A 26,625-nucleotide genomic window follows, 5' to 3' on the forward strand; every position below is an offset into this window, starting at 1 on the left:
GATACATTTATTACAATTAATGAACCTACATTGACACATCATAATCACCCAAAATCCATAGTTGACATAAGAGTTCAGTTTTGGTGTTGTACACTCTATGGGAGGGGTGGGGAACCTTTTTACTGCCAAGGGCCATTTGGATATTTATAACATCATTCAAGAGCCATACCAAATTATCAATTTAAAAATTAGACTGTTAGCCCTAGCTGGTTTGGCTCAGTGGATAAAGCGTCAGCCTGTGGACTGAAGGGTCCCAGGTTTGATTCTGGTCATAAGTCCCAGGTTGTGGGCTTGATGCCCAGTGGGGAGCATGCAGGAGGCAGCCAACCAGTGATTCTCTCGCATCATTGATGTTTCTATCTCTCTCTCCCTCTCCCTTCCTCTCTGAAATCAATAAAAATATATATTTAAAACAATTAGACTGCTATATTTCTTCCAGCATTTAATTAACTCAACCATAATGCTTTGGTAGGGCCAGACCAAATGATTTCAAGGGCTTATACAGCCCGTGGGCCGGACATTCCCCACCTCTGCTCTTTGGGTTTAGACAAATGTATAAATGATATGTAGTCATCATTATAGTGTCACACAGTATTTTCACTGCCCTAAACATCATCTTTCTGCCTATGCACTCCAGCCTTCTCCTATCCCCAATCTAACCCCTGGCATCCACTGATCTTTTCACTGTCTTCATAGTTTTTCCAGAATGTCACGTAATTGGAATCACGCAGTATATATAGCCTCTTGAGATTGGCTTAATCTGACTTTTAATCACAACACAACATTGCACCACTTATTTATCCTATGTAGAGTACTGATTCTGTATATGACATTAGCACAGAAAAAAGATAATAAGCCGCACATTGCATGTACCTAAATCATTTCCTTCCCCTCCAACCCATCTTTATTTATTTTGTTGTTGTTGTTAATCCTCACCTGAAGATATTTTTCCAATGACTTTTAGAGAGAGTGGAAGGGAAGGGGAGAGACAGAAAGAGAGAAACATTGAAGTAAGAGAGACACATCGATTGGTTGCCTCCCACACAAGCCCCAGGCGGGGCCAGGATCGAGCCTGCAACCGGGGTATGTGTCCTTGACCGGGAATTGAACCTGAGACCCTTCAGTCGATGGGCTGACTCTCGATCCACTGAGCCAAACTGGCCAGGGCTCTAACCCATCACTTGCACTTCTCCCAGAGTCATTGTCTAGAATCAGTTCTAGACCACAGACTCACATCAGTATCAACTGTGGAGCCATCCACCACAATAGATACCTGGATTTCATAAATTTGGCATGGGTTACCAGCATTGTGGTGTGGGAGGAGGGGAGTGGTGGTGGTGATGAATCAGCAACCCACATGTGATCCTAGCACATTGTTTGTTGAGACCATGTAGAACCAGATATGACTATGCCATTCCCTATTTATTCTCCTATTCAAAATCCTTTGAAGGCTCCTGCTATTTGGAGAATAAAATCTCAGCCCATCAGCATGGCACCCAATCTGACTCTAGTTTCTCTTTCTGTCCCTGCCTCTGCCATATGGCACATCCAGCTGGTGGCCTGATCACCTTTTTCTACATATGCCTTAATCTCCAGCTATGTGCCTAGCCCAGATCTGACACCTCTATCTAGACTGCCTCTTCTTACTCTCTCACAAGGCTAACACCAAGTGTTATACCCTTCTCCAACCTTCCCAGGTGCCCTCAGTTGGAGCTGGAATTTATCTCTCTTCCTTTTATTCTCAAACACTTTCTTTATATCTCAACAAAGATCCTCCCACCATCAGTTTTTAGTTAGTTGCTCACTATTTGCTTATTGTTACAACCTACCAATCACTAATCCCAGAGCCCATATCTTCCCCCATCTTTCACCCACAGCATCTATCCTACTGCTTAATAAGCAGCAGATTCTTAAAGCTTGTGGAATTCAATTTAAGCAAATGTCAAAAATTCACACCAAGTAATGTTCAACTATAGTTGAGAAGCATCTCAAGCATAGGCGTAAGCTCATAAGCAGAGCTTCTTAAATGTAAATGTGCATAAGAATCATCTGAGGATGTTGTCGAAATGCAGATCCTGATCCTGCCAGGCTAGGAAGGAGCCCAGGAAGCTCCCAGGGGATGCTGATGCTGCTTGAGTAGTCAAGTCCTAGACGGGAGATGTGGTTGAATCAGATCCGACCGATTATTTTGTTTTGTTTTGAGAGAGATCTATTTGTTGCAACTACTTATTTATGTATTCATTGGTTGATTCTTCTATGTGCCCTGACCACACATTGAACCCCAAACCTTGGCATATCAGGATGACTAGCCAACTGAATACCAAGCCAGGGGGAACCTAGTTATTGTTTCAGGAAGCTCCAAGTATGTCTCATTTCTCATTTCTTTGTTCATACAAACTATTTCAATAGTTTTCCCACTCACATTTGTGTTCCTTAACTGGTCCTAACCTAAAATGTTGGGGGGGGGGGGAGGCAATAAGTAAAACAAAGCACATAATGCATGATGAGTTAGTTAGCCTTGCCCAAGTCTACCTTTTTCCGAACTCTGCAAAACCTCCCAACCCACCCCTTTTGTGCTGGAAATAAAATAAGTACTGTACAATGGACTAAGAACTCAGCCACATTCATTGTCCTCCAAGAACCTGAAACAATAATTATCTCAATAAAATGTACACGAAAAACAACCAGATTACCCATACATGACAAGCCAAATCCCTTGGTTTTATTTTGCTTTGTTTTCAACCATTTGCTTCCTTCATTCCTTTCAGTCAGAAGAAATGATTTGTTAAATCAGCATGTGTTGCTCAATGCCCGGCAGAATTATAGGCCCCGGCCTCTAGTTCACAACCAGGAAGAGGAGCTAATACACAGACTCATCCATACCTATACAGAAAAGCATAGAATGCTACAAGTGCTATAGGCAGTAAATGCTATGGAGATTAAGAGACAAAAGTGAGTTGAGATAGAGAATGCTTCATGAGGATGTTGGCATCCAATGTAGCTCTTAAAGGATGGGCTGAAATTAATAGGCGACAATGGCTAGGACCAATCAAAATTAAAAATCAAGAGAGAAATAAAAGATGAAAAACCATACTGTGATACTGTGATTTATAATAAGAAATATATTCCTGACACAGAGCTCCTTAAACCCTTGGAAATTCTTAAGTGATGAGAGTAACAAAGGTATGTTAATGAGGTGACTTTTGAACTGCACCAAAGGATGGGGCTGTTTGCCAGGGGAACCACCCAAGCGTTTAGAGGGCTGGAACTTTCAGTTCCACCCCCTGACCTCCAGGGATGGTAGATTAATTCAATCAGCAATGGCCAATGATTCGATCAATCATGCCAATGTGATGAAGTCTCCATATAAACCAAATGGCCAGGGTTTAAAGAGCTTTCAGTGGGTAAACATGTGGAGAAGAGGGGAGGGCATGGAAGCTCTGTGCCCCTTCCCACATACCTTGCCCTATGCATCTCTTCCACCTGGCTATTCCTGAGTTATATTTTTTAATAATAAACTGGTAATCCAGGGAGTAAACTGGTTTCCTAAATTCTGTGATCCACTCTAGCAAATTAATTGAACCAAAGAAGTGTGCCTTGGGAACCTCTGATTCATAGCCAGTTGGTCAGAACTATAGGTAACAACCTGGACTTATGACGGACATCTGAAGTGGGGACAGTCTTGTGGGCCTGAGCCTTTCAGCTGTGGAATCTAGTGCTGTTTCCAGATACAGTGTCAGAATTGAGTTGAATTATGGGACACCCAGCTGGTGTCAAAGAATGTGTTGAGAAAGAACCCAGACCTCAGAACTGGTGCCAGAATCATAACAAGTGATTGTTAACAGAGGAGGCTTGTCAAGCAGCAAGTTCTCAACCCTGGCTGCACATTAGACACACTTATGAAGCTCCACCCTGAAAAACTCTAATCGGGGCCAAGTCTGTGCATCTGTATTTTTTAAAGCCCCCAAGGGAGTCTCTAATGTGAAGACAGTTCACAAATACTGATGCAAAGGAGTAGGGTTAGAGATTCAGAAGCTACCATATAAAGTCCCTGAATGTCAGATTTCAAGGAATATGAAAGAGTCAGTGATGGAGACAGTGCGTGAAATGACAATCATGGAGTTAATTATCTCCACATGACCAACACACTCCATGCCAACTGCTGCACGCCTCACTGATTTCCATTGCCTTGGAACTTGACCATGGTGAGGTTAGCTCATGTCCATGCCCACCCACCACATACCTGCGTGGATTCTATGTCCTTTTCAACCTCACCATAGTCCCAAACTCATTTTCCTTTTACCAGAAACTCTTACCCAACGTTATATAAAAATAGCGTATTTTAACAATAGTAAAAACACATTCCAGGGAAGGTCTAGGGTTCTGGGTTACTTTGCCAGTCACTATGCTTTTCATCTTTCTCCCTCAGGCCACCACATCCCGGGAGCACTGCAGAGTGGACATGAGCTGCCATACTGCTTGATTCACAGTTAGAAAGAGGAATTTTTGAAAAAAGATGTGTAACGAGGGAGTGTGCTTTACCGGTATTAATGCCTTCAGTTATTATCCACGCTCCTGTTGTCTCCGCAGCTTTGACCAGACCCTGGCTGAAGATCTCATTGAGTTTGGAGGGCATCTTGAAGTTCTGGATGCCCCCGTGGACAGAGATCACCAGCTTTGGCAATTCCATCTTCCACTCTTTCAACATCAAATGTAACAGGTGATCCATCTTTGTATCATAAGAAGTTCTAATATACTGGGAGATAAGCACATACACATGTGTATGAAATAGTGAGAAACACATGCCAGGTAATAATAAACACGTAGAAAGGCAATTAGAATAACCAAAACTTGAAAGGCAGGGTCTGAGATTTCTTCAAAAGTTCATCTTCACATAATGGAAATATTTATTCTGAAAGGAGCCCACACTCCCTTTCAGTTCCTTCTGGGAATTACAAGTCACAGTAGGAAGGCTTCCTCTGGTTTTCAAGGTTGGCCCACCAATGTTCTCAGAAGGTCTCAGGTGAGGCAGAAATACTTCAAAGTGGCAAAAATCATTACTCCAGCAAACCAGCTTAAAAAGTTTTTAGAGTCATGGTTGGTGTTGCTAAATGATTAGAGCATCTGCCTGCACATGCAAGGGTCATGGGTTTAATCCCCAGCTCTGGTCGGGGCATATGCGGAAGGCATCCAATCAACGTATCTCTCTCACATCGATGTTTCTCTCTCCCCTCCTCCCGCCCTCCTTCCCTTCCACTCTCTCTAAAAATCAGTGGAAAAAATATCCTCTGATGAGGATTAACAAAAACAAAACAAAACAATAAAGTTTTTAGAAATAAGTGAAACAGGATTTTTCATAAATGCTATGGCTTGTAATTTACTTGACTATTTCACATATTTGCATAATTTAAATTAAGATCCACGAGCATGCACATTTAATTTCTTCTTTTTTAAGTTTTTTTTTTAACATTTTTAAAATTTATTTCAGAGAGGAATGGAGAGGGAGAGAGAGATAGAAACATCAATGATGAGAATCATTGATATGCTGACTCCTGCACGCCCCCTACTGGGGATCGAACCCACCACCTGGGCATGTGCCCTTGACCAGAATTGAACCCGGTACCTTTCATTAGGCAGGCCACCACTCTATCCACTGAGCCAAACCAGCTAGGGCCACATTTAATTTCTTAAAAATTTTGCATTCTAACCATTTCCTTTATATATAATTATCCCAAAATAAATACTTTTTACAAAAGTGTCATATTTTTGATTAGCCAATGTAACTGAAAATATGAGGAAGATCCAAACCAGTGGTAGCCCCAGAATCATTTCGCACTTTGCCCAAGGTTAGAGTGTATGACTGGCTTTCTTTTTCCAGCAGAAGCAGCCACATACGGACCACTAAAATCATATTAAGACAAGTTGCCTTCCTCAAGCATAAGCCAACCAACAGCAAGAATAAGTCAGATTTACAAGAAGAAAGCAGGGCAATAAAAAAACATAAATTAGCCTGGCTGGTGTGGCTCAGTGTTTGAACATCAACCCATGAACAAGGAGATCACAGTTCAATTCCCTGTCAGGGCGCATGCCCGGGTTGTGGGCTTGATCCCTAGTAGGGAGCATGCAAGAGGCAGCCGATTAATGATTCTCTCTCATCATTGATGTTTCTCTCTCTCTCCCTCTGAAATTAATAAAAATATATTTTTAAAAAGAACACAAATTATAAAATTATACCAAAAATAACCACAGGTGGATATACAAATCAGAATTATCATATTATCCTCCTAATGGATAATTTAAAACAATTTTCCATTTATCCTAGAAATTCATAAAACATAACCCTATTATGTCATAATTAAAATACTGTAATTTCTGAACATCATGATGGTGCAGCCACCACAGAATGTGGGTCATAGAAAAAATCTAAGGACAAGTAGGATTCAATTTACAAGTGAGAAGACTGAATTGCCATGGCTTTATTACATATTCAAGTAATAGGAAAAAGATACAAGTTGGCCTTAGTGAAACGATTTATGTTTCTCCAAATAATGAATACGGCCGTAACCGGTTCGGCCTGTGGACTGAAGGGTCGCAGGTTCGATTCCTGTCAAGGGCATGTACCTTGGTTGCAGGCACATCCCCAGTAGGGGGTGTGCAGGAGGCAGCTGATCGATGTTTCTCTCTCATCGATGTTTCTAGCTCTCTATCCCTCTCTCTTCCTCTCTGTAAAAAAATCAATAAAATATATTTTAAAAAATAATAATAATGAATACGGGCAGAGGGGGCAGCTCTGGTTTAGTTCACCTTTTTTCTACCCCAACTTTCTCCCAGGTGCCTCTCCCTTTCCACTGTAAGTCCTAGAACAGTGGTTCTCAACCTTCCTAATGCCGCGACCCTTTTATACAGTTCCTCATGTTGTGGTGACCCCAACCATAAAATTATTTTCGTTGCTACTTCATAACTGTCATTTTGCTACTGTTATGAATCGTGATGTAAATATCTGATATGCAGGATGTATTTTCATTGTTACAAATGGAACATAATTAAAGCATAATGATTAATCACAAAAAGAACACATAATTATATATGTGTTTTCCGATGGTCTTAGGCGACCCCTGTGAAAGGGTCGTTCGACCCCCAAAGGGGTCGCGACCCACAGGTTGAGAACCGCTGTCCTAGAAGATATTTCTTCTTGAGATTGCAGAATAAACAACCTTGATTAACTAAATTATCAGCCACCAGAGTCTTTCTCCACAAGGCAACCAAAGACTGTGCTAAAGGTTAATGACTCTTTCCCCTCCCCCTCCTTTATTACTAACTCCTTCCCTAGGTTAGGTGGACTCAGCCTGGCCAAGATTCACCTCCAGTCCTTTGTGGAACGGGGTGGTAGAGAGAAACAACTGGGAAGGCCAATGCGGTGGAGGGAGATGAAAACCCAGCTCTCCAAGCTTCCCTGCTGCTCACGGTAAACCTGAAGGGCAACTCTGGGCTTAAATATAAAGAGCAGACACTTCTCTTCTGGAGATCAAATAACACTCACTCAGCTGCCATGGGATGGAACAGGAGCCAAATGCTAAGTGTGAAATGTATTCGTAATCAGGGGGTCTGTCTTACCATATTTTCAGTTCTCCCAAATGTACCTTGGCCTTTGCACAAGGTATTGCTTTTGCCTGGAGTGGTCTTACCCATGAGCCTCACCACACACCCAACATCTCACTCATCTTTCTGGTCTCAGTGCAGCTGTCCCTATTTTCAGATGGCTTCCTTGCCACAGCCTCAGAAAAGCAGGAGTTAACCTTTTTATTCCCTCAAATAACCTGTATTCCCTTTGCAGAGCATCCCCACCCTCTGTGGTAATTGTATATTTATTTCCCGTTTCCTTCACTAGACTGTAACTGTGGGGGTTCAGAATGGCCACCCCAAGATGTGCCTCAGTGGTATGCAGGTTACTTTGAGCTAAAGGCAATTTTAGCTTCAGGCTCAAGAGAAACTTCAGCCCCTCCATTTAACTGCTATCTATAGGGCAAGACAAACTTCTATCACCCTGCAATGATCTGTTGAAGCCCCCAGATACATTACCTCATCCCTAGCTCAGGATGTCTTATATACCAAGATCCCCCTTCCTATCTCTGAGCATCTCCTGCTTACGGGGCTCTGACTCTCCCGTGTATGCAGGGTTCCCATACATAACTATGTATTACATTTGATTATTTTCTCTTACTGATTTGTCTCATGTTTATTTGACTATCAGACCAGCCAGAGAACCTTGAAGGTAGAAGAAAGTTTGTTCCTCCCCAACAAAACCAATGTTAGTACATGGAACACATGCTGTTTGGGGCATAGTAAAATATGGGCACCCAATAAATATTTGTCAAACAGATGAAAAATATTACAGTGTAATTACATACATATTAAGCGTCAGCTTCCAAAAAGGATTGGAGAGGAGAATTAAGGCAGTTTTCCTGCCAGTAAAGAAAATGCACAAAGTTAAATGCAAGAGTGTTGATAACTGGAAATGAATTACATGAATACAATGAATACAATATACTGTAGAACTATATTGTGAAATCATATTATGACTAGAGGCCCGGTGCATGAAATTTGTGCGGGGGGGGGGGGTGTCCTCTCAGCCCAGTCTGCACCCTCTCCAATCTGGGACCCCTTGGGGGATGTCCAACTGCCGGTTTAGGCCCGATCCTGGGCAGTCAGACATCCCTCTCACAATCCTGGACTGCTGGCTCCTAATTGCTCACCTGTCTGCCTGCCTGGTCGCCCCTAACTGCCCCCCTGCTGGCTTGATTGCCCCCAACTACCCCCTCCCTGCTGGCCTGGTCACTAACTGCACACACACACCCACCCACCTCCCCCCCCCCCCCCCGCCAGCCTGGTCACCTCTTACTGCATCCCCCTGCTGGCCTGGTCACCCCCAACTTCCCCCCCCCCGCCAGCCTAGTCGCCCCACTGCCCCCCCTGCCAGCCTAATCACCCCCAACTGCCCCCCTGCTGGCCTGGTTGCCCCCAACTGCAACCCCCGCCGGCCTGGTCGCCCCACGCAGCCTGCTGTTCAGTTGTTTGGTCATCCCTCACTAACCCTCCTGCTGGCCTGGTCGTCTCACACTGCCTGCTTGTTCAGTCATTGGTCGTCCCTCACTAACCCCCCTGCCTGCCTGGTCATAGGCAGCCATCTTGTGAGGGCGTGAGGGTTAATTGGCATATTACCTCTTTATTATATAGGATTTTACTATGAAGAATTGTTGTTTCAAACCTATCAAACTGATGGTCACACTCCAGAATATAGCTGATTCTGAGCTTTCCTGGTGTGGGCTCTCCACCCAGCTTTTCCCCTGGGAAAACTGCCTCTAATAAATCAGCAGGTGGTTAACAATCTCAAGAAAAAACATCTGGGAGATAGCTAACCTGTCAATATTATGGAAATTGTATGCAAATTTACCATATTAGGAACCTGAGAAAAATTGGCCTGGAGAGCCCAGTACTAGAATTCAGGGCAGAAAGAAATTCTCCCATTTTCTTCCTGAGAAGAGGCTCTCACAAGGACACAGCAGGCATGACTAGCCACCCGTCAGTAATAATTGCTAGGACCATGCTTCAGCTAATGCCTGCTGCTTGGTAGTAACTTTCTGCATTCCATCAGAGCAGCCCGTTGGCAACTGTCTCAAGAGCAATAAGCCATCTTCCACGGAGGGCATAAGCTCGCTGAAAGAGCTCAATCCAAAAAAGAGCTGGCCATACCACACTTGGGAAAGGAAGAATGCCTCTCAGACATAAAGGGAAAAGAAAGGTCAGGTCAAGAGGTTAATAACATGGATCTACTTTGCAATAAAACCTGGTCATCTGATCATCTACACTTGGTGATATAATTAGGAGATAAAAGGTGGAGGTTATATCCTCTGTGAGAAACCAGTAATATAATGTGGGTTATTAACCAACCTTGGCATGGTGGATGTGCTTGCCATCTTGGAAATTTATAGTACCAAAGGTATCTGTAGGGCTTCTTGTTGTGTGCTTTTCAACAGACCATTGTTCATGTTCACCACCACTGGCAGCTGACATGGTCCAGCTATAATCCATCCCAAGATGGTCTCCAATCAATCGCCCACAGTAACACCTTAAATTTGGGGTAAAAAGCATTTCAAAATAGAAAGAACACAATTTCAGGATAGAAAATAGATGTAATGTTTCTACATTTCTCTAATGCAATGTATAGGTGACATACATTAATAATTTTTAAATGTCTCATTAAGATTTCTATTGGATTTTTTCACACTGGATAATCTTCTAAGTTTAGAAACACCCTCAGTGGTTCACCTCGTTAGCTGCACATTACAGTGATTGGGAGAATGTTTTAAAAGAATACTGAGCCCGAGCCAGTTTGGCTCAGTGGATAGAGCATCGGCCTGTGGAGTAAAGGACTGTGGGTTTAATTCCCAGTCAAGGCCACAGACCTCAGTGTCAGGCTCAGGACAGGAAGCAACTAATCCATCTCTCTCTCTCACATTGATGTTTCTCTCTCCCTCCCTCCTTCTTTCTTTCTCTCTCTTTCCCCCTTCTACCCTTCCCCCCCCCCCCGCATGTGAGGATTAAATAATAATAAAATAATTAAAAATAAAAACTAAAAATCTCCAATATACATGGGCACAGAGCTTCTTAAACCTACTTGGAAGGGGTGATAAAAGGTTCTGCAAGTTGACTCAATCGCCAATGGCCACTGATTTGATCAATCATGCCCATGTAATGAAGCATTCACAAAAAACCAAAAGGATGGGGTCAGACAGCTTTGGGTTGGTGGTTACGTGCAGGTGCTGAGCGAGTGGCACACTTGGAGAGGACATGGAAGCTCTGTGCTCCTTCCCACATAACTTGCCGTATGCATCTCTTCCATCTTATTGTTCATCTGTATTCTTTATAATATCCTTTATTGTAAACTGGTAAATGTAAGTAAATGTTTCTGAGTTATATATGCTGCTCTAGTCAATTAACTGAACTGTGGAGGGGGTCATGGGAACTTCCAATCTATAGCCCAGCCATCAGAAGCACTGACAATTTAGACTTTCAATTGGCATCTGATGTGGGGAGTAGGAGGCGGGGAGCAGCCTTGAGCTCTTAACCTGTGGGATCTGACACTTGGTGTTGGAAAAAGCACACATCAGAATTAGTGTCAGACTTGGAGCCTGGTAGACACATACATCACTTACAAGCCATAAATTAAATACACTGTTGTATGTGCACAAAGCATCTTCATTATCCAAATAAAATGCAAGATAATAAAATGAAAATGTAATGCTTTATAAGTACTTCAATTGGTAGAAGCTCTTGTCAAGGGTCTTTAGCCATTTACATGTCTGGGAAATTCAAGTAACCTATTACATTCAAATAATCAATTCACACTCCTTCAAAAATATCTCATTTCATTTTTTAAATTTCCCTTGCAAAGGAAATAAAATGCACCATTAAGGCCTTTTCATTGAGTCCATTCAAGATGTGTGAAAACTATTCCAATGAATTTGAAACACAGTGCCTAAAAATTAAAAGAAATCTTATTTATCTGTCTTACCTGATTAAATTCTGGCAGACCTGGCATCCTGCAGTACATCTAAATTAAAGAAATGATATCTGTTAGTTTACTGACGTATTTGAAGACATATTTAATGCTTATACAGTAAATATCTGTTATCTTCCATGGAACATCATCCATCAGCTGCCTCCTGCATGCCCCCTACTGAGGATCAAGTCTGCAACCTGGGCATGTGCCCTGAATGGTAATCAGACTGGTAACTTCTTGGTTCATGGGTCAATGCTCAACCTCTGAGCTGCACCAGCCAGGCTCAACAGTATTTTTGATCCAAGGTTGGGAACCCACAATTGAAGGAGGCTAATTACATTCATTGTTCTATGCCATTTTATAGAAGGGACTTGAGTATCCATGGATTTTGGTACCCAAAGGGGTCCTGGAATCAATCTCCCTCAGACAGTGAAGGAAGTTAAGATTTAAGGGAGTCAAATGTTATACATTTTGTCCTGGCCAGTGTGGCTCATTTAGTTTGACATCATCCTATGCACCAAAAGGTTGCCAGTTTGATTCCCATTCACAGCTTGCCTGGGTTGTGGGCCGTTTCTCTCTCTCTCTCTCTTTCTCTCTCTCTCTCTTGTTTTTCTCTCTAACAATCAATAAAAATATATTTTTAAAAAGTTATACATTTATAAAGATAAGAGGAGCTAAAAAAAAAAAAAGTTATACATTTAAACAGCACAGGTGATCAGTGCAAATAACCCCCACATTGTTCAAAGGTCAACTATACTGCTCTTCCTTTTTCCTTTAGTAATTTATTTTTTCCAAGGATAATAACATACTATCTTATTTCAAGGACCTAACCACACTGGGAGATTTTCTGTAACCCATCCTGCCCCTGTGTTTCACTAGCTGCTGTTTTGAGTTTTGTTCTAGCAGTATATCTTCCAAAGGGTTATCAAGAACTCTGAGGAGTCAGGCTCTAATCATTTTATTCTGCTCAAGCAAAAAGCCTATGGGAGGAAAATGGAGCTGAAATCAACTGTTTGTATAATCTGAACACAGTGTCCTGAAATATCCCAGTTACTGTTTCCACAGACACTTTAGTGGAGGATAAGGAACATTCACAATAATTTGAATATTCAATATTCAAAAGTTGTAAATTTTTTTATCCAAAACCAATGGAATAGATGTAAACACAAGATATTTCCTGAAATCTTTCCTCCCACTAAGAGGAACAGGAGCATAAAAAATACAACAGAGGAAAATCTACCACAATATTAACAGTGGCTCTACCAGGGTGATGTCATTAGGATGAATGTGTTTTTCTTTATATTTCATTCAGTCATTAAACAGATGTTTTTCAGGAGCCTACTATCTGGCAGGCACTGTCAATGGGCCCTGGGATTGGAGTGAGGTACAAAATTGACAAGTTTCTGTTCTTATCAGATTTCTCTAGTAATCATGTACTATTTTTATAAAGACAAACAAACATCCATTAAGAATTAGCACTAACTTTATAGGTCTTAACAAATCCTTTAAACAAGTTGTATCTCTTAAGTTTCCACAAATAGTCCTCCAAGTAGTGTAACTTTAAAAAGAAAAATGGAATTAAAAATTGTACCTGTGAGGGTCTTTGGAGCTGGGTATGATTTTGTTACATTCTCTCTTGTCGAACACACCTTCAATCCAGGATTTCTGGGACTGAACAGAGAGTGTCGTTATTTTTATATTTCAATTAGGTGAGAAAGCAGTGTAACCACAGCAATTCAGGTAGACAACATATATTTAGGTAGTGTGATTACTAATTAAAATGGTAAGACCAACCCCAAACAGGCCAAGCATTTACTGGCTTCTATTACAGACCACATAGACACCAATAAGGCAAATGTAAACACAAAGATATTGACCAAGTTTACTGGTTCATAATCTCATATTAGCGAAAGATCCCTAAATGCAAAAACTCTAGCAAGGAAGTAAAGATATAACTGATATGTTCCCTTAATTCTGCTATAAATCTTTTTTAAATCTTACAGCATAATCCTACAGAGAGAATATCAAGCTCTCAAACTTCAAAATTCTCACTCATCAAGTTCCACAACGGCTAAGATTTCATAGGAAGCTGGCAAGAGTATCAGAGAAATGCAACCTCAACAAGATTCTGTAAAAAAAAATTCTAATATAACATGGGACCAGAAGATATAAAATGGAGAATACACCCTCAGAAGAATAGAACTTAACTGAGAGACTGATTTCCTGTAAATGCCTGATGACTGAGACTTATCTCCTGACCAGTGAACATCCACCAAGAATCATTTCCCATCCTCAAACCAATGAACTTACTGCTTGGACTCAGGGTGGACTTCCCCCTCTTGGCACACCCTGCCCACAAATACAGCCTGTCCCAAACCCTCAGTGAACTTGCCTGTAGTTTGCTATAGCATGTGTTCCACAAACTGCAATCACTCTGCTATTCTCAAGTAAACTCACACTTTCTGCTAGTGTGAGCTTGCCTCAGTTTACCTCTTTATTTAGGTTGATAATTTGCTACACAGTCTGTAAGCATGGCTTAACGTTGGCTGTGTTGCTTCAGATTGCACAGCCTATAACTGTCCCTAAATTCAAGTGGAACCCAACCAGCTGATGAGCTTGGCCTTCTAATATGAAGATATCTTAGCTCTATATGGCATAAAAATGTGTGTGAATATAACTTTGTCCAGTCATTGAAAAATAACATCCAAACCTGTAGAAAAAAAATTTATAAGAATGCATTTGAGCCAAAACTAACAAGTGCCAGGAAGCAAGATCTCAAATGCTCCCCAAAGTGAGAGTTTTGTAGTCGCCTTTATGCATTGGGAATTAAGGAAGGAAGGGAGGGAGGGAGGCCACTTGAAGGTGGAAGAAAGCAAAGGAAGGCTTTCGTTACAGGATAGTTAGGATTATGTGCTTTCTTGAGGGGTCTGGGGAAAAAAGGGAATTACTCTGACATTTCAAAGGTGTTTTAACCTAGATGCACAAGAAAAATGGATAGGGCTTACTTAAGGCAAAGAGAAACTTTTTACTAAAAATGTTATGTCTGAGGCATAACTACCCACCATGACCTGCCCAGCTAGGAATTTATTATCAGATTACCCTGCGACATTACTTTCTGTCACTGGACTTGTCAGGTTTTTTTGTTTGTTTTTTAAATATATTTTTATTGATTTCAGAGAAGAATAGAGGGTGAGAGAGAGATATATAAACATCAATGACAAGAGAAAGTCATTGATTGGCTGCCTCCCACATGCCCCACACTGGGGATGGAGCCCACACCTGGGCATGTGCTCTGACTGGGAATGGAACCATGGCCTCCTGGTTCATAGGTCGATGCTCAACCACTGAGCCATGCCAGGTGGGCAGGACTTGTCAGTTTTACTACAGAGCCCCTTTTTTTGTCCACAATATATACATATGTATTACGGCAATGATGAAATGGCAGTGAGCATTCTAGAATCTAAAAGGGGGCTTTTTCAAACCCTACATTAGTGCAGTCCCCACCCCACTCTTATACCTCTTCTCATCCTACAATTGAAGGAAATGCACTGGGCCAGAAAACATGTTACAAATCCAGCTGTGAAACCTAATTATCACACTATCCATAGTTTCCAAGATGATTATGAAGAAGCTCAAGACACGTCACCCTGAAAGATGCTGCTTGGGTATACTGTTTATGCTCAGCTGTAGGTACTGGAAAACCAGCAAATGCAGAGGCTTTCTCTGAACTCACCTTACCCACATAAAGACGGATCCTCCAAACGAACTCAACTGTCATAAAGTTTCTCTCTGGGAGCTTCAGCAACTATCCCTTCCCTAGGAATGTGCCACAGAGGAGTTGGTATGCCCTCTAATAGCTCTTCATTCTGAATTTCTAAGTATCTGAATTCATTCAACAAATATTTTGGGATACTATGCTGCATACTGGGAATTCTAGAATAAATAAGACAAGCTCTGAAGAAATATAGCAAAAAGAGAAAGCAGATAATAAATGAATCACTAAGCTTCATGTGTACCAATAAAGTATTAAAAACAGCTCCAAAAAAGGATCCCTAACTTATGGGCTGTAGACAAAAAGGGATTCTAAGGAAAGTTAGCTCCCAGGTGATCTGATCTGATCATGGTGGGTAATCACTTCCTAGACATATAACTTTTTTAGTAAAAGGTTTGTCTTTGCTTCCAGCCAGCCCTGTCCATTGTTCTTGTGCATCTAGGTAACACACCTTTGAGATGCCAGAGTAATCCTCTCTTTACAAACCCTCTAGAAAGAAGCAACCACCCTCAAAGAGCACATAATCTTGTTAACTATCCTATAATCCCAAGAATGACAGTTTTGCCATTTCCTTTATGCATTTGAAATTAGGAGGGAACTAAAGAAGATTACTTGAGGGGGAAAAAAGCAGCAAGGCAGTATTGGATTACCTGAGAGTTAACAAGATTATGAGATCTTGCTTCCTGGCAACTGTCTTCAGTTTGGGCTCAAATAAGCTCTTACAAAAGTTCTTTACAGGTCTGTAGGTTCTCATAGAGGCCAGATATACATCTGGACTCATATTATGAAATTTTTCCCGCATGAAGTCAAGAATCCACACACTACTGACTGGCCCTAGGCAGACTCGTTCAGGGCCAAGCCCCTTTCCAGTAACAATAGGGCTGGTGAAAGCATAGATAAATTAAAGGCTTTGCATTCTCTCTGGGACTTACTAAGACTCAATAAAGCTTAACTTACCATCGGTGATATGAAAGGTAAAATTAGCTTTTGTTTGGTGGCCTGGGATCTTAACTTTGATGTTGTTTTTTGTTTGTTTGTTTGTTTGTTTAATGATTTCAGAGAGAAAGGGAGGGGGTAGAGAGAGATAGAAACATCAATGACAAGAGAGAATCATTTATCGGCTGCCTCCTGCACGCCCACACTGGGGATCGAGCCTGCAACCCAGGCATGTGCCCTGACTGAGAGTTGAACTGTGACCTCCTAGTTTATAGGTCGATGCTCAACCACTGAGCCATGCCAGCCGGGCTAACTTTGATGTTTTCAATTTTCATAGAAAAGTACTTCCTGACCTCCAAACTTTCCACCTAGGACCTCTCATACTTCAAATGGCTTTCACAGGTCTGCTTTCCCCCACTAGACTGGTTTCCACAGGCCCAGTCTTTTCTGTTGCCCCAGGGCCCAACCCAATGATTGCTGAATGAGCAACAAAATTAACACACTTAAAATAGAACCTCGGGACTCCTTCTATACAATTTCCCTCCAAAGGTGTAAAACAGGAAACCTGTATGATTACCAAGAACTTGGAAACTTTCCTCCTACAACTCCCTTATCTCAGTAGTACAATCTATGGAGGACAAATAGCCAAGGTGCTGTCTTCTACCACTGGAGCAGTAGACTGTCAAGGTGGTGGTAGTTGACAGCGGAGATTATGCCATTTCTGCAACCGTAGTGGCAATCTTTATTGACTGGGTATGTGTTTTTATACACAGGGAGGTTTTGTTTTTTCATTGTTGTTATTTGGGGGAGGAAAAGGCAGAGGACAAAGACGGGAAATAGTGTAGGTCTCTAGCTGAGTGTTAGTCACAATTATGCCTCAACCTAAAACATAATAAAATTTTAAATCCAATCACAGGCCTGAGGCTAGGGTGGGAATTGCAAAGACATGTCTGGCAATACCCACATGAAGTATTCCTTCACTGAAAGTATTCCTGCATTGGAGCTTTTTAGGGTGTCAAGATTACAGATTTTTCTCTCAGAGGAATTTCTGTGGCAATTTTATGTCCTCCATACAATGGAGATTACTCCTTTTATTTTCTCAGTGAAGCACAGCAGAAAGAACATTGCAACAAAATTTTACCTCTCAAAATCTGATGGTGACAAACCACATGTTTGATGCAGACAAATTCAAAGTCTTTGCTAAAAGAATGAGAAAGAACTAGAAAAGGAAACATGAAAAGAAAAAAAAAAGGTTTTTTTTAAATATTTTTATTGATTTGAGACAGAGGAATGGAGAGGGAGAGAGAGAGAAACATCAATGAGAGGGAAACATAGATCACATATTAGTATACAAAACAAGTCTCTACAAGTTCAAGAAGACTGAAATTATATCAAGCATCTTCTCAGGTCACAATGGAATGAAATTAGAAATCAACTACAATGAAAACACTCAAAAACATTCAAACGCATGGAGGCTAAATGAAACAATGAATGGGTTACCAAGGAGATAAAAAAAGAACTCAAAAACTTCCTGAAGCCCTAACCAGCTTGGCTCAGTGGATAGAGCGTCATCGGCCTGCGGACTCAAGGGTTCTGGGTTCGATTCCGGCCAAGGGCATGTACCTTGGTTGCGCACACATACCCAGTAGGGAGTGTGCAGGAGGCAGCTGATTGATGTTTCTCTCTCATTGATGTTTCTAACTCTCTATACCACTCCCTTCTTCTCTGTAAAAAATCAATAATATATATATCTTCCTGGAAATAAATGAAAATGAACACACAACAACCCAAAATCTTTGGGACACAACAAAAGCAGTCCTAAGAAGGAAGTTCATAGCACTACAGGCCTAACTCAAAAAACAAGAAAAATTTATAATAAACTATTTGACCTTACAACTTAAAGAATTAGAAAGAGAACAAGAAAAGCCCATAGTTAGTACAAGGAAGGAAAAATAAATGCCACAGAGACTAAAAAAGTAATACAAAAGATCAATGAAACCAAGACCTGGTTCTTTAAACAAATAAACAAGATTGATGACTGTTAGCCAGAGTCATCAAGAAACAAAGAGAGAGGACCCAAATAAACAAAATCAGAGATGGAAGCAGTGAAGTAACAACAGAAATACAAAGGATTGTAAAAAAAAAAAATACTCTTAAAAATTATATGCCAACAAGTTGGACAATGTGGATGAAATGGTCAAATTCCTAGAAAAATACAAGGGCTTAGGGTCTTAAAATACTGCTGGGAGGAAAATTCCCTTTTCTAATATTATAAGATTTAATTTACAAAAAGCTCTTGGCTGGCCCAGCTGGGGAGGCTCAGTGGTTGAGCATGACCTATGAACCAGGGTGTCATGGTTCAACTCCCAGTCAATGTATATGCCCGGGTTACAGGCTTGATCCCCAATGTGGGTCCTGCAGGAGGCAGCCAATCAGTGATTCTCTCTCATCATTGATGTTTCTATCTTTCTCTCCCTCTCCCTTCCTCTCTGAAATCAATAAAAATATTTTTTTAAAGTAAAAAAAAAAAAGCTCTTGGCTCTTTGAAAGATCAACAGAGGGTATCTATGATCTCCAGAAAGAAGAGAGATGTTTTCACAAAGATCAAATTGTTCCACTCTAAGATAATAACCTGGTCCATTCTGTAAAATAATAGGAATAGCGGATATCTCAGTCAGTTTGGGCTACTCTAACAGAGTATCATACATTGGGTAGTTTATACAAAAAAACAAAACACACACACACACACACACACACATTTATTTCTCACAGTTCTGGAAACTGAAAATCCAGGATCAGAATGCTCTCATTCTCAAGTTCTGGTGAGAGCCCCCTTCCTGGTTTACAATGGCCAAGACCTTCTCCCTGTACCTTCACATGGCAGACAGAGAGATCATCTCTCCTGTGTCTCTTCTTATGAAGGCACTTATCCCATTCTTGAGGGCTCTATCCTCAAGACCTCCACTTCCAAATACCATCACATTGCAGATTAGGGCTTCCACTCATGAAATTAGGAGACACAAACATTCAGTCCACCAATGCATCAGGTTAACAATTTATTCAGCACATTCTATGCACCCACCTAGGCAATGCAAAGGCTTTGTTTATATTAATTGTGCTTAGGTGGGAAGTGGGAGTAGTTATTATCTCCTTTTTACCAATGAGGACACTGAGTCAGAGAGGTTGAATAATCTGCCCAAGAACATAATAATGACACTTCATAAAAGTGACACTAGAGCCCTTGCCAGTGTGGCTCAGTTGGTTGAGCATCGTCCTGTACACTGAAAGGTCGTCAGTTCCATTCCCAGTCAGGACACATGCCTGTTGCAGGTTCAATCCCTGGTCATGGCACACACAGAAGGCAACCGGATTGATTTTTCTCTCTCTCAGTCATGTTTCTCTTTCTCTCTCCGCCCTCTCCCTTTCTCTCTCTCTAAAATAAATAAAAACATCCCCGGTCAGTTTTGCTTAGTGGTTAGACTGTTGGCCCGCTGACCAAAGGGTCACAAGTTTGATTCCGGATCCAGGGCACATACCTCATTGCAGGCAACCAATCAATGTGTCTCTCTCACATCAATGTTTCTCTCTCTCCCCCTCCTTCCTCTCTTCCACTCTTTCTCTACAAATCAATGGTAAAAATCTCCTCGAGTGAGGATTAAAACAAATAAATAAAAACTTTTTTTAAGTGACACTAGGATTCAAACAGAGGCACCTAAACAGCTTCATTTCACCATCACTTATTGCAGAATTTGCACCTATACCAATGCCCAAAAATGTATAGTGTTTTAGAGTTTACAAAATCACTTTCCTAAACATCTGATCTCCACAAAAATCCCATGAGGTCCTCAGTAGGTAATAACGAGTAATATGAAATGTTCAGAAAAAATCCCCACTGTGCAGCATGCCCTCTGTGGGTATCCTCAGACCCACACAGTGATAGCAAGAGGGTCATGAACCCCTACATACTGTATAACACGTTTTGTGTGGGTGTGAATATGTATATTTTTCAGGAGAAAATCTCAAGAGCTGGATCAAAAATCATTGCTACATAAAGGATCTGAATACAACTTACGTAAGATACACAAATGGCCAGTGAACACATGCAAAAGCTCTCAACATCATTAGTCATTAAGGAAATTCAAATCCAAGCCACAATGAGATACCTCTTCACACTACTAGGATGGCTATCATAAAAAATTCAGACAATACAAAGTGTTGGCAAGGATGGGAAGAAATTGGAATTCTCATAGATTGCTGGTATGAATGCAGAGTGGTGCAACTGCTTTGGAAAACAGTCTGACAGGTCCTCAAAAAGTTAAACACAGAATTACCATGTGATTCAGTCTTCTAGGTATCTGCCCATGAGAAATGAAACCATATATCCACACAAAAACTTGTACACTGATGTTCATAGCATCATTATTCATAATGGCCAAAAAGCAGAAACAACCTAAATATCCATTAAATGTAGAATACACAAAAGTGTGTTGTATTCATATAATGGAATATTAAGTAAAAATAAAATAGTCATGCATGCTACAACATAGAAGAGCCTTGAAAACATTAAGTAAAAGAAGCTAGTTACAAAGAAAAACATCTTGTTTGAGTCCATTTATATAAAATGCCCAGAATAGGCAAATCTATAGAGGCAGAAAGTAGATCAGTGCTTGCCTAGGGCTGATGGGGATAGAGAGACTGGGACAGACATCTGAGGGGTATGAGGTTTCTTTTTAAGATGATGAATGTACAACTCTGTGAATATACTAAAAGCCACTAACTTGTACACATTAAATGTGTGAATGATATGATGTATGAATTATATCTCAAGAAATATCAATAAAAAAGTTAAAGGGGGAGTGGAACAGACAAAATGAGGGAAAAACCAACCCACAGTGGAAAACAAAAGACACATATATTTCTGTTCACAAGCAGAAAGCAGTTTTGTTCAACTCATAAAATATGTTTAAAAACCACTAGCCAATGTGGCCCAGTGGTTGAAACATCAACCTACGAATCAGGGGTTCGATTCCGGTCAGGGCACATGCCCTGGTTTCGGCCTCGTTCCCCATTAGGGGGTGGGCAGGAGGCAGCCAATCAATGATTCTCTCTCATCATTGATGTTTTTATTTCTCTCTCCCTCTCCCTTCCTCTCTGAAATCAATTAAAAATATATACTTCTAAAAATCTTTTGAAGCAACTAGTAAAATGTAAAGACCAAGAGGTTTCACAATCAGGAAAGAATCTGTACATCTGCATTTCCTTTAACAAGGAAAGGAAAAAGAAAAGAAAAAAGACAATACTAGGTTTGTATTCCAACTTGGGACCAATCTGCTGGGGCCAGGTGGACAGCCATTTACCGACATAGCCTACACTCACTAGCTCACCTTAGTCCCCACCAGGTAAGCTCTCCACTCTAGTTTGTTTTTCAGCCCCTGAGCTATTGCTTTCATCAGATTTCCAAAGGAATGTCTGACTCAACACATGCACAGCTCTCAGAAAGAAGTGACCAGTAAATGGTGGCCATTTGCTTTATAGATAAGGAAACTAAGGTAATCTACTTGAGGCCAAGAGGCATGTAGTCAGCAGTAAAACTACCTTTTCTGACTTTTGGCTTCATTCTTTACTCTTCCACCACCCTGCTAATATTTCTAGACAGTCTATAATTACTATGTTCTGTTCCTTTTATGGTTGCAACAGAGGGAAATCATTGAGAAAGTTAAAAACATGCTCGGCAGCCCCGACCGGTGTGGCTCAATTAGTTGGAGCGACATCTCATACACCAAAAGGTTGCGGGTTCGATTCCCAGTCAGGGCACATACCTAGGTTTCAGGTTCGGTCCCTGGTCAGGGTACATACTGGAGGCAATCGAAAGGCAGAGGATGGTGGCCCTCACTGGTTTGGCTCAGTGGATAGAGCCCCAGCCTGGGGACTGAAGAGTCCAGGGTTGATTCTGGTCAAGGGCACATGCCTGGGTTGCAGGCTCAATCCCCAGTAGGAGGTGTGCAGGAGGCAGCCGATCAATGATTCTCTCTCATCATTGATGTTTCTATCTCTCCCTCTCCCTTCCTCTCTGAAATCAATAAAAATAATATTAAAAAAAAAAAGAAAGGCAGAGTGGGAAGAGATCAACCAAAGAACTTGTATGCATATGTATAACCCATGGACAATGACAATAGGGTAGTGAAGGCCTGGGACGGGGGCAACTAAAAGAGGTCAATGCGAGGGTGGGGAAAGGGCAGCGTATGTAATACTTTCAACAATAAAGACTTTTTTTAAAAAATAGAAAGATGTTTCTCTCTCTCTCTCTCTCTCTCTCTCTCTCCCTCCCTCCCTCCCTCCCTCCCTCCCTCCTTTGCCGGGGTCCAACCCCAGCAGGTCCAGGGGTCCCCAAAGGTGTAGACGGAGTCGGCGAAGAAGGAAGGACACAGAGACAGTGTTCAGTTGATCAGCAGCCTAGCCAGGATCTCCAGCCAGGATCTCCAGCCAAGTTCTGTTCTGGATCTCCAGAGAGGTTCTGCTGTTTATTGTCTTGTTACATCCGTATTTATACCAGTTGATTTTAATCCTGTCAATTTCTATTACAAAGGTTAGGGCGTTTCTTATCTCCATTCCAGGGAGTAAAGATTATGTAGCTTAAGCATGATTGTTTGTAGTTAAAGTGATTAACTACCCACCTGGCACTTAGTTAAGGAGTTTCATCCCCTCCCTAACTTCAGGGAAAAATCCCTACCTGGGGAAACAACCTTTCTCGGAGAGGTGACCTTGGTTAAAACACACAGCGCTAAGGGGAGCAAACATATTAAGAACAGTATGCTATATACGCCAGGTCCCTTGAAACATATGCTGTGCAGATGTTTCTATCCAGCAGTGACTGTGTCAAGCAGCAAGGATGGACTGGCTTCCGGCACTCCTTCCCACCCTCCTTTCCCTCTCTGCAAAATCAATAAACAGGTCCTCTGGTGAGGATTTAAAAAAAAAAAAAAAGCGCGCTAGGCATTTCAAAAAGGCATGTGATATTCAGAATCTATGATCTTCTAAAGCAACAGTTTGCTTAAACCTAATAAGTCCCTTTGTTAGTGTGAACAACTTGAGTGGGACCTCTTGGCTCGTATTCCAAGACACCCTGATGCTAGGAAAATAAAGAGAAGGTTACACGTGCACCCAGAGCAGGAGGGAAACCCTAAGAGCAGGTTTTCTCCAAGGTCACCCAGCAGACCTGGTGCAGAGAGCGCACATTTCTGACAGGCAGGATGTTCCCTTCCCTGGGCGAGGTGGTTTGCTCAAATCAAAAATGATCTCTTGTAAGAAGCTCCAATTCCACAATCAGTAAAGTGAGGAGAGAAGTTTCGTTGCCCACAGCCATCCACCCCACTGGGCTTTGAGTCTGCCTGAAAGGAATTCTGTATAGCAGTCACACATAGTTTAGGAAGAGGTAGGAAAAAAACCAACAAATTCACCAAGCTGATCTCTTCAGTCAAAACACACAGCACAGTCGCAATCTGGGATATGTAACCCTTATCTGGTCCAGGACCATTTCAGGATCCAGAGCCAGCATGCAGAGCAAATGCCAGCAAGAAAAACAGAGAGGAGAGAGGAAAATGGTGGCAGTATAGACGGACGTGTCCCATGCCTTGTCCCGGAGCAGATAGGATGAGCAGCTGAAACAAGTAACATCCAGCCTGAATTGGCGGAGGAGATTCAGCTGGGAGACAGTTTGCAGCCGGGAAAGGCAGAGGACTCCAGGAGAAAGGTAAAATCAAGGCTCTAGGAAGGATAATCGGCCAGAACGCTGAGCCCAGAGATTCAGAGGGAATCCACACGGCATGGGCTTGGGCCGCGTCCCTTGGGATGGGCGCAGTGGAAAGAAGGTACACAGAACTGCTGGTCGGCAGGGGATTCTAGATCTGGGTCCACAATCAGGAAAGGCTGAGGATTGCCAGAAGAACAGGAGTGCGCAGAGGTTCAGCCTCTCTGGCCTTTGTGGCTTGTGCCTTTCTTCATAGAGCCTAGTTCATAGAACTTTTCGGATACAGACACTTACCCATGGCTGGAGCGTGGGAGAAGGTGTGGTATTGTGGAATCTGGGGACAGAGGGGGATCCAGGAGAAGTGACAGTGAGTGTGGTGCTGAGTCATGCCTGAGCCTGGGACTTGGGCAGCCATTTTGTCCTGAAGAGATAACCCCTCCCTCTAGTATCCAGGCAACTAATACAGCCACACCCAGATTCCACCCTGAATGGTAAAAGGATTAAAAACAAAACAAAACAGCCCTAGCCAGCTTGGCTCAGTGGATAGAGCGTCAGCCTGCAGACTGAAGGGTCCCAGGTTCGATTCCAGCCAAGGGCACATGCCTGGGTTTCAGGCTCAATCCCCAGTAGGGGGTGTGCAGGAGGCAGCCGATCAATGATTCTCTCTCATCATTGGTGTTTCTATCTCTCTCTCCCTCTCCCTTCCTCTCTGAAATCAATAAAGAAATATATTTAAAAAAATAAAAGAGAGAAACCAATATGGCGGCATAGGTAAACACCAGAAATTGCTGCCTCCCACAACAACTTCAAAAATACAACGAAAAGACAAAAAGGACATCATCCAGAACTACAGGAAGGCTGGCTGAGTGGACATTCTACAACTAGAAGAAAAGAGAAAAGCACACTGAGACTCAGAGGAGCTACGGAAGTAAAGTGCAGAGGTACGGAGGCTCAAGCGTGCTCGGAAAGGGGCTGGCACCTGAGGACATGGCTGTCTTTTTGAATCTGGAGGGAGTCACAAGCTCCCGACTGCTCTGAACTCCAGTTCCAGGTGAGTCTCTGGGGACCCAGGACTCATAAGGGGAGAAACTGGACTGTCTGGCAGCAGGCAGAACTCGGAATTTGAGGGCGGCTTTCCCTCAGAGGTGCTTGCAGCAATTACTGGGACACTGAGACTCGGGGCCCCTTAGGGCAGGGCTGAGGATCAGCCATAGCTGCTTGCTCCACCCTGTTGATTCCCTGAGACCCCGCCCCACCCAGGCTGCAGAAGAGGCTTTTGCATATGAATGCTCTGGCCCTTTGCAATCTGAAAATTACCTAACAAATTGCAGCTGGGTCAGACAGACCCAAAACTTCCAAGAGAAGGCCCAAGGCCCCACAGCAGCTTGCATTGCTTCACAGCTGGGCCTCATCTGGGCATCTCCAAACCCAAAAAAAGGAAGGGGAATCTGCAGATCTCTTTGTAGCTCCTGCCTGGTAGCCTCAGGCAGAGGCTAAATTAGCACCTCCTTAGATCCAAGAGCCAGTGTACCCAGTGGTCAGAGTGGGACCATCCAGATTACAACTCCTCTGATCCATAAGGGACACACTCAGGGGGCAGACTCAGTGAGCACCAAAGCCCCACTGAAGCAAGTCTTGCCCCAGAAGAGTGTCTTCAGCACAGAAGGTCTCCCACTGCAGACACAGCTGATTCTCACAGCCAATTGGCCTGGAGGTCAATTCCTCCCAGTGATAACTACAACAATCAAGGCTTAACTACAACAATACTACAACAAGACTGTGCACATAGCCCACAAAGGGGTGCACAAAGAGTGTCCACCTCAGGTAATTGGGGAGGCTGAGCCACTGGGCCCTATAGGACACCTAGCACACAAAGCAACTCTACCAACACAGGGAAGCATAAAAAATGCAGAGACAAAGAAACAGGTCACAAATGACAGAAATGGAGGAAAGCAAATGACTGGATATAGAGTTCAAAACCACGGTTATAAGGTTTTTCAAGAACTTTCTAGAAACTGCCGATAAATTTAGTGAGACCCTGGAGGATATGAAAAAAGACCAACTAGAAATTAAGCATACACTGACTGAAATAAAGAATAATATACAGAGATCCAACAGCAGACAAAAGGATCCCAAGAATCGAGTCAAAGATTTGAAAACCTAATTGAAGAAATAATGACAGAAAACTTCCCCTACCTGGTGAAAGAAATAGACTTACAAGTCCAGGAAGTGCAGAGAACCCCAAACAAAAGGAATCCAAAGAGGACCACACCAAGACACATCATAATTAAAATGCCAAGAGCAAAAGACAAAGAGAGAATCTTAAAAGCAGCAAGAGAAAGAAAGTCAGTTACCTACAAGGGAGTACCCATACGACTGTCAGCTCATTTCTCAACAGAAACTTTGCAGGCCAGAAGGGAGTGGCAAGAAATATTCAAAGTGATGAATAGCAAGAACCTACAACCAAGATTACTTTATCCAGCAAAGCTATCATTCAGAATTGAAGGTCAGATAAAGAGCTTCACAGATAAGGAAAAGCTAAAGGAGTTCATCACCACCAAACCAGCATTATATGAAATGCTGAAAGGTATTCTTTAAGAAGAGGAAGAA

The 26,625-nt window shown here is 42.2% G+C and overlaps 1 protein-coding gene across 1 annotated transcript in view; it reads right to left on the reverse strand.

The window, feature by feature from the left end:
- TRPM6 (transient receptor potential cation channel subfamily M member 6) overlaps positions 1 to 13,240 on the reverse strand; it is a gene marked incomplete at its 5' end in the record, with an annotated part of 99,071 nt that extends 85,831 nt beyond the window's left edge. Inside the window, 4 exons of the mRNA XM_081103137.1 lie at positions 4,543 to 4,756; positions 9,949 to 10,126; positions 11,573 to 11,611; positions 13,152 to 13,240. Of these exons, the coding sequence (XP_080959263.1) occupies positions 4,543 to 4,756; positions 9,949 to 10,126; positions 11,573 to 11,611; positions 13,152 to 13,240 (520 nt within the window). The remainder of the gene's footprint in view (positions 1 to 4,542; positions 4,757 to 9,948; positions 10,127 to 11,572; positions 11,612 to 13,151) is intronic.
- Positions 13,241 to 26,625: the final 13,385 nt, after the last annotated feature.

The sequence above is a fragment of the Myotis nattereri genome (assembly GCF_964212035.1).
Source record: "Myotis nattereri genome assembly, chromosome: 12".
Lineage (NCBI taxonomy): Eukaryota > Metazoa > Chordata > Mammalia > Chiroptera > Vespertilionidae > Myotis > Myotis nattereri.